This window comes from Nannospalax galili, unplaced genomic scaffold (genome assembly GCF_000622305.1).
Source record: "Nannospalax galili isolate Female #2095 unplaced genomic scaffold, S.galili_v1.0 scaffold107, whole genome shotgun sequence".
NCBI lineage: Eukaryota > Metazoa > Chordata > Mammalia > Rodentia > Spalacidae > Nannospalax > Nannospalax galili.
In genome coordinates this window covers 319,543-328,165 of record NW_008358490.1, presented here as the reverse complement: position 1 = coordinate 328,165, position 8,623 = coordinate 319,543, and the positions used below count along the sequence as shown (strand labels likewise).

Sequence of the window (8,623 nt, the reverse complement as noted above, 5' to 3'; positions counted from 1 at the left end):
AATAAATTAATAATTAATAAAATAATATTAATAATAAAATATTTTTTAAAAAGAAGTATGCAAACTCTTGGGTTCTCCTCATCAAGAAGTAGGTTCCCCATCATGAGCCAGCTCTGGTCACTTGATTCTGAAGAAGAGAGTACACCATAGTGTCTGACTTTCTCAGCTACATCATCAAAAGAAATAGAGCTTCCGCCTGCTGTGCAACCTTGGAACCTGGCCTTCATGTTGCGAGGGCGCTCAGCCCACATAGTGGCGTCACATGCTCCAGAGGACATGCCCAGCGGAGAACCCGTCCAGCAGCCAGCACCGACTACCAGATACGAGAAGGAAGCCTTTGGGATGGCCCAGTCCCAGGCAACTCACTACAACTGCCTGAAAGACACCCAGTGAGAACATCCTCACTGGGTGCAGTCCACTCCTGAACCTGTGAGGGAAGAGACAGTATCTTTTAAGGCAGCTATAGAAAACAAGAATAGAGCTGGGGATGAGGTGAGATCTACATGAATTAAGGTGATCTCAGAGGCAGGATGGAACAAGTTAACTTGCCTTCTGTGAACCCCTGGGCAATTCAGAGAAAGCGAAGGCAATATCACCCATTACAAAGGAGTGTTTGAAGATTAGCAGAGCTCCTTCCTGCTGTTAGGGGATAAACGTTGGCTTCTTCAAGCATTCTAGGCGAAGGAAAAGAAATAAAAAAAAGCATCCTAGTTGAGCATGGTGGGACATGCCTGTCATCTCAGCACTTAGAGGATCAGGAGGCTCATGACTTCAAGGGCAATCTAGGCTATACTGTGAGACCCTGCCTCAAAAACAAAGCATTCTAGAACTCCCACAGCCCAGCTGATGCCTTTCTCTGTTAAAATGTGGTCCTTGCTGCCTAGGAGGGGACGCAGGTAAACCCATTCCCAGTTCAACACTGCTCTGTGGCCTTTGGGGAGTCACTTAACCTCTCTTCTGATTTTTCCAAGAATAAAATAAATGCAAAAATAAAATCTATCTCAGTACTTTGAAGTCCTCAGGCAGGCTCTGTGGACGCGCCGGCTCATGCCTCTGCTCTGGAATAGCTATTTCTGGCCTGTCCTCCTTGAAGCCCGTCTCACAGAGGGGGTGTGTGTGCTTTTCCTTGAGGGCCAGTACACAGCTCTTACCATGGCCTCAGTGATCTGAGTCACAGCAGAGACGACAGGCCAAAGCTGGCATTTACAAAGCAGCCCAGGTGCTTGACTCTGGCCGCTGTGGTGGACTTTGCCTGGGTATTCTCTTTCACAGTTTCTAGAAATACCTTCACCCAGGAGCCTCCACTTGACCCCAAGGATCACAAGTCTGGTGAGGCTGTCCTGGAAAGGATGTGAATGGAAGTCTCAGAACCCCTTTCCTTCCCTGCTGAAGGTCTGGCAGAGTCTACCCAGACACCAAGAGCCCACTTCATCCTGTTTCTCTGGCATAGAGAGTGCCAGAATCCCGTTAGGCAACTGCCACTCAGATGGTTAGTGGCCTGTGATTGCTACCACTGTCATCCTCAATAATTCCTTTTTGAGATAAGGTCTCATGTAGCCCAGGCTGGCCTTGAACACTCTACGTAGTTAGGGGTGACTTTGAACTTCTGATCTTTTGTCTCTGCCTCCTGAGTGCAAGGATTACAGGTGTGAGACATAACCCTGGTTTAACTTTAGTATTTTCAGATTTTGTAAATTACATTTATATGTGTATGCAAGTGCATGTGTGTGTGAGTGTGCCTGTGCATGTACACAAATGCCACAGTGCTTATGAAGAGGTCAGAGGACAACTTGCAGGGGGCAGTTGTTTTTCCTACCTTGTGGGTACCAGGATCAAACAGAGAGCATCATCAGGCTTGGCCTCAAGTGCCTTTACCTGCTGAACAATCTCACTGGCCCTAACCTGAATAATTCTTACTAGCTGCCACTTACTGAGTGGCACTGGGTTCCAGACTCTCCATGGGGTTCACTTTACACAGAATCTGTGTGACCCACACGTGGTCTACACGTGGCTCGTCCATGGCTGATATGGCTACTTGTTTACAGATTCAGAAAATGAGGCTTCTAGCAGCCCAGGACTGCTCGCCCAAGTCACACAGCTCATGAACAAATATCTAGAGGGCAGAAAAGCAGGCTCTGAGTCACAGCTATGTAACTCTACCTTTGAGGTGACACAGGGTCTGCCCAGTGTGGCTTGCAGAATCTAGTCTCTACAGGAGCGTGAGGTGGAGACCCCTGAGGAACCCTCAGAGGGATGTAGCATGCCAGTGTCAGGGCTGTCACAGGGCTGAGGGAAAGGGCCATCTGCCTCCAAACCTTTGATGTGACCATCATTTGCTAGGATTCCAGTTCTCCAAGTACCCCTGTGACCAAGAACAACTGGCCTCATCTGACAATGAGTGAGAAATGCAAGTTGTTGGGGCCCCGCCCTTGGCTTTCTGAGGGAGGGATCCTGGGGATGGGCCCAGTGATCTTCCTAAACCAGCTCTCCTCAGGGTTCTGATACAAACTTGCCTGAGAGCTGAGCCTTAGGCCTGCCCATGGCCACAGCTTGCAAACAGCCTGCAAATGTGCACCAAGAGGAGCTTTCCTGGGCAGGTGCTCCTTGCCCTAAGTGTGAGCTGTGTGGTCAAAGCTGAACATGATCATCAAAAATCTTCCATGTCATGCCAAGCATGGTATTGCATGCCTATAATCCCAGCATGTAGGAGGCTGAGGTAGAGGATCTTGAATTTGAGACCAGCCTGGGCTATATAGCAAAACTGTCAACAAATTAACTCACCCACTCACAAATTAATTTTTTGCATCATAAGAACTATTTCCCAGTAGCAGGGAGGGTGAGGGCAGTCAGGACAGTGATGCAGAGCTAGGCCCTACATGCAATGAATCCCAGATGCAGTTTGGGAAACTCTTGCAAGTTTCATGATAAAACAAAACACCTTCTAAATAAACATAACAACAATAAAAACAACTTTAAAAACTACCTTGTCTTTGCCAGAAGAAGGGGCCTAAGGCTGAGCAGTTTCCCCAATACAGGAAACACAAATGAAACCCAGAGAGTACTAGCGAACTGGAATAAGCTGGTCACCCTGAGAAATACAGTAAAGTACTGTTTGGATGGTGGGGGAGGTCTGCTGGTTACAAAGAAGTTACCCAATGATTCATGCAAAGGTTCCCGTGGTTACTTCTAGGGGGACTTCACAGGTCTGTGCCACACTCTGCAGCCCTTAGGCCTGATTCTTGGGCCTCTGGGACAGTGGCTCCCTGGCCTCCCTCTGTTCCCATCTTCTCAGGTCCTCCTCTCTCTCCCTCCCTCCCACCTGTCTGGTAGATGGAGACATGATCATGAACATTCTACAGGCTGAAACTGGAGTGATGCATCTACACTGCAGAATCTCCCTTAGAGGCCATACTAACTGGCAGTAGTTAAGTCAGGAACTTTCTAAGGCAGAGGTCAGGGCTGAGGCACTTTCTGGCTAAGGAAGGTTTCTTGACTTGAATGACCAGGAATCCCCTTTGGGGATTGATGGCATCTTTTTATCCCCTTTGTCTAGTTGGATTTCTTGGGCTGCTTCTAACCAGAATGACTTCCACAGGATGGGCAGCAGCCATGACCACTGACCAGGAGTCAGAAGTACTTCTTCCATATGAGACTCCTCAGGTCACCCATGTGGGTATGCACGCATGTGTGCATGCATGTGTATGTGTGTCTGCCTGTTGAGGCTCAGCTAGGGAATGGGTAAATCCACAGCCAGCTTTCATAAAGAACCTGAGGCTTGAGTAAATCATGACTGGTTCAAGGACAGACACATGACCCAAACTGATCCAATGAGAGTCTCAGGACTCTTATCAGAGGAGAAAAGCTTGCTTTGTAGAGGGGTTGACTGCAAGGTTGAAGGAATCCTGGAGCTTGGAGTCACAGGGACTGGGTCCACAGAGAGACAAAGACAGACAGACAGAGAGACTCCCAAACCAACATCATTTGAATCCATGAACCCAGTAGATCTGCTGCTGGAATATTCTGATGTATGAGCTAAAAGTGAATATCTCTCCCCTTGATTTGTGCTGCTTATGCTGCTTCTGAAAGCCTTTCTGGAGAGGGAGGAGGATGAGTAAGAACGAAGCACAATGACACATACGTCATTCCCCCATAAGAAGGGGGAGTTGTCATCAACTGTCTTACCTTTGCTGTAGACCCTGTGTGCTACACTACTGACCTACCAGGCAAGATGTGCCCACTGATGTGATAGTGGCCTGATTGTTTGAGGGATAACCAAACACTTTCTGATTGGAATTGAGGCCTGTTCCTCTGAAGGGAAATCATGTTTGGTACTGTAAACCTGGCCAAAAGCTGGAAGGAAGTCATAACACCAGTGGGGGTTGGGGGGAGACTGATAATGCTTTGCTAAATGAATATGATGTGTCTGAACAATTGACCTCTCAATATTTATATCTGTGTTCACAGATTAGTGCTGCTGTCAGCTCTGGTCAGAGAAGCTGCTTTTTGGAGTGAGAGGCAATTATTGCACTAACTCATCACTGTCCAGTGCTGAGGATAATTGTTGAATATTCAGCTCTAAATGGAACATTATCACCTCCTCCAAGACTCAGAGAACACTGAAGAAGACAGGATGGGAAGAATGTAAGAGCCAGAGGAAGGGGTGGAATAGTCTGGAATACTGTCTTCTGAGCCTGACACAGGTGGTGACATTCTTGAACTCTCCGTAATTCTGATTTCATATGCAAGATCTGCACAAGACCAGGGCTGTCAACATCTGTCAAGGAGAGGCGAAGGGCTCATGAAGACTCATTCCTCCCTAAGGATTTATAGGTATCCAACGGTTGTTGGGGGAGGAAGAGGCATTTTTCTTCAGTGATGTAGCCCCTGGTACATTGCCCATGCTCCTGTAAATAACCTCTCACCTATACTCCTCTGAATAATTCTAATTAAACCCATTAGGTCACATGAAAGAAGAAAGGGGACTGATTGGGAAGTGGAAGAGGTGATCACTGAGGGTGGGAGGGAAGAGAGGGCGATGGGACACAAATATGATCAAAATATACTATATACTTCTACAACAATGTGATAATGAAACCATTATTATGTATAATTAATACATGCTAATAAAAAACTTAAAAAAATCATTGTCAGTTAAGGTTAAGAAAACCCATTACTTTGCATACTAACTTAAAAGACTGATTTTTAAAAAGAACAAACATGGGGGGGGCTGGAGGGATGGTTCAGTGGTTAAGAGCACTGGCTGCTCTTGCAGAGGACCTAGATTTGGTTCTCAGCACCACAACCCTCTGTAACTCCAGTTCCAGGGGGTCTAATGCCTTCTTTTGGCTTCTGCAGGCATTGCATGACACGGACACACACACATGCAGACAAAATACTCATACATATAAAATTAAAATAAATAAAGATCAAAAGGAAGTAATATTTTGTTTTGTCTGAGACAGGGTCTCCCTGTAGCCCCAGCTGGCATGGAATTTGCTATGTAGACCAGGCTGGTCTCAGTCTCACAGAGATCCACCTGCCTCTGCCTCCTGAGTGCTGAAAAAAAAAAGGAAGACTCTGCTACTTACAACCGGAGCCCTGTTTCAACCACACTACTGGGCTCCCAACCAGAAGCACCTCCCACCTGCAGATGCAGGTTCCTATACCACATGCTGCTCTCTCTGTCTGGCTTTCATGTGCTCTGGGAATTGAATAATCTCAAGGACATCCTCCAACTCCTGTTTGTTGGATCAACCCTAATATACACACTGTACTGTAAAGAAAAGCTAACCTCTCTGAGCCAGAGGATGAGATACCATGCTGTCCACCTGCCCAATATGTGGTCCAGGGCAGTTTACTAAAAGATGGGTCCCCAGCCCTGTAGTATGATGGACCTTAGACACACGGACCCGGTACTCAAGCGCACTGAAGCTGTGACAAAGGCCATGTAATGAAGGCTTGGTCCAGCGCTGTAGGAAGAGGTGGGACATTTGGGAGGTGGAGCCTGGTAGTGGAAAATTGGGTCATTGGGGGTGTGCCCTTGAAGGGGATACTGTGACCCTAGACCTTTTATTTTTTTTGCTTCCTGGCTGCCCAAGTGTGAACAGTTCTCCTCCACCACATGCTCCTATCATGATGTACTACCAAGCAACTAAGCACTGAACCATCTCAAACTGAGTCACAAGAAACCTTTTCCCTTAGCCGATTCCCTCAGGTTTTTGTTACAGTGACAGGGAGCTAACAGAGCCTACCACAAAGCCATGCCCTTTTTACAAACCTTCTCACTGCCTTATTGGGAAAGAATCAGCACGGTGCTATCATAGCCTTCACACTTGCTTACTGTTTGCTTCTCTCCCCATTCATCGTGAAGACCTCCCATTCAGAACCTCTCTAGAAGGCTAGCATTTTAAAACATTAGCTTGTTCCATCATTGATTTTTGTGGTTACCTATTAAAGCATGTGTTAGTGGCTTCCCATATGTAGAACTCTTATCAAGCTTTCTTTGGATATTAAGTTGAATACACACAAAATCTAAGCCTTTGTGAGGAGGAACAAGGTAAATGAGAGGTGGTACGAGGATGCGGGGGAACTGGGAGCCGTGATCCGTGGGATGAAGTGAGGTTTGCTCAGCCAGACCCTGGACACCCACAGGTCTGGAAGACCTGCCTCTGCACCCTTTAAACCCTGCTGTGCCATTTGTCCCACCAAAACTCATGTTAAAACTTGGTTGCCAACACAGTGGCGATTCAAGGTAAGGCCTTGAGCATGGATTAATGCCTTTCTCATGAAACTACTTTAGTTCTCTTGGGAATGGATGGGTTACCATGAGAGCAGGTTGTTTTGACTAACTTTGTTTTCTCTTCTGCACATGACTTCCTGCTCTCTTGTCTACCATGGCATGAAAGAGCAGGAAGCTCTTGCCAGATGCAGCTTCTCAATCTTAGACATAAACCAACATCAAACTCTTTCCTTTATAAACTATCCAGTCTCAGGTATTGTCTTACAGTAACAGAAGCTGGATTAAGACAACCCTGCACCCCAAAGGACTCTGACTCCTAAGGTGGGTCTCACAGAGTCATACCTCCAAGTCTTTGTCTATGCGGTACCCTCTGCTTAAATGTCTTCCCACAATCTCCTTTCCAGCCTGGAACAATCCTGTTTATTTTATAGACAGACCCAGGTTAACATTACTGTTTACTGGCGCTGTCCTGTTAGCTAACTACTCAGGAATTTCCAGTGTCCCAGGCGAACAATTTGTGTTCTCACAGGCCACAAATTGTTACGAGGGCCTTGTGGAGCCGAGTGATCAAAGACAACCAAGACAATCCCTCTCCCCTGTGTCTGGCACAGGTGCTTGGTAAGCAAAAGAGGAACTGAAGGGATGCTGGCTAAGGTGTGTAGATCTATCAGATACCAACTCATAGGCCTGGGACTCAGAGAATGGGCAGAAAGGACATCTTAGGAAGGAAAGGGTGCCGTCTCCAGGGGCAGGTGCCTGAGGTCAGGCCTTAGGGAATTCCCTCAGGGAAAGCAGTCCAGTGAGCACCCTGGGAGAGAAGGGCGCTGGAGAGGCCTGGCAGGGGCCTGGCAGACTTAGGGTCTCAACCTAAACCTTCATCTGAACGACCCCAGACAATTGCTAAGCCCTACCCCAAAGGCAATGACCCAAGTGGGCTTACAGTGCACTGGAGAGGCTGTAAGCAGGTCATCTGAGGGCCACATTCCTAGAATCATAGGGTTACAAGGTTGCAGATACAAAGGAAAGAATCCACACAAATTTCAATGATGACCTAGAGCACTGCATTGCCGACTGGGTACCAAAATGCTGGACACAGTCTGGCAGAGAGCAAGCCTCACCAAGGTTATTTAAAAAACACCCCACATAATTCAATGGAGATGTGTTTAATGAGGTTGATCAAGACATAATCATGGGCATGCTCCAGGATGAATCTGGAGCAACCCATCTACAGCACAGAATCTCCATTAGCGACCCCATCAACTGGCAGTTCTAAGTAGGGAATTTAACTAAGCAGAGGTCAGGGCTGAGGCCATTTCTGGCTAAAGAAATGCTCCTTTGTTTGAGTGACCAGGCAATCAAATTGTTCAGAGATGCAGTCACTCAGGGAGAGCCAAAGAGGCTTCAGCAGGTTGGGTACAAATAGCCAGAAGGCAAGGGTAGATCTTGGCTCCCCAGAGCCTTGCTTTGGGCTCTACTCTAACTGCCTTCTTAAATGGGAATCAGAATTGAAAATTAAAACTGTGGGGGGGGTACTTAAGACAGTACCCAGCAGCTGCCCCCTTTAAAGATCTGGCCTTCGGAACATTCCAGGCTAGGTCACTCATCAAAAGGAGATTGACTTTTATCTGATTAACTGATGGAGAAGCATCCTTCTCCATCTCGCAGGAGCATTCTGGGGGAACTGCGTTCTGCAGACTGCAGGGGAAAGTTGGACCTTGGCTTCCCTCCCGCTCGGCCAGTGGAAAATTACAAAGGAGGCAGAGCTGTCCTCTGTCTCGCTCATCGGCTCTTCCTGGGTCCAGGAAAACACACAGAATAACCCGGAAAAAAAATGAATGCGCTTTCACTTACCTGGGGCGGAGAGGAGTCTGGGAGGTGGTGGGG

The 8,623-nt window shown here is 47.2% G+C and overlaps 1 protein-coding gene across 1 annotated transcript in view; it reads right to left on the bottom strand.

Moving 5' to 3' along the window:
• Positions 1-8,623, bottom strand: part of Prima1 (proline rich membrane anchor 1) — a 61,226-nt gene that overhangs the window by 44,534 nt on the left and 8,069 nt on the right. The window contains 1 exon segment of the mRNA XM_029557965.1: positions 8,591-8,623. This exon segment is cut by the window's right edge and continues 25 nt beyond it. Coding sequence (XP_029413825.1) covers positions 8,591-8,623 — 33 coding nt within the window.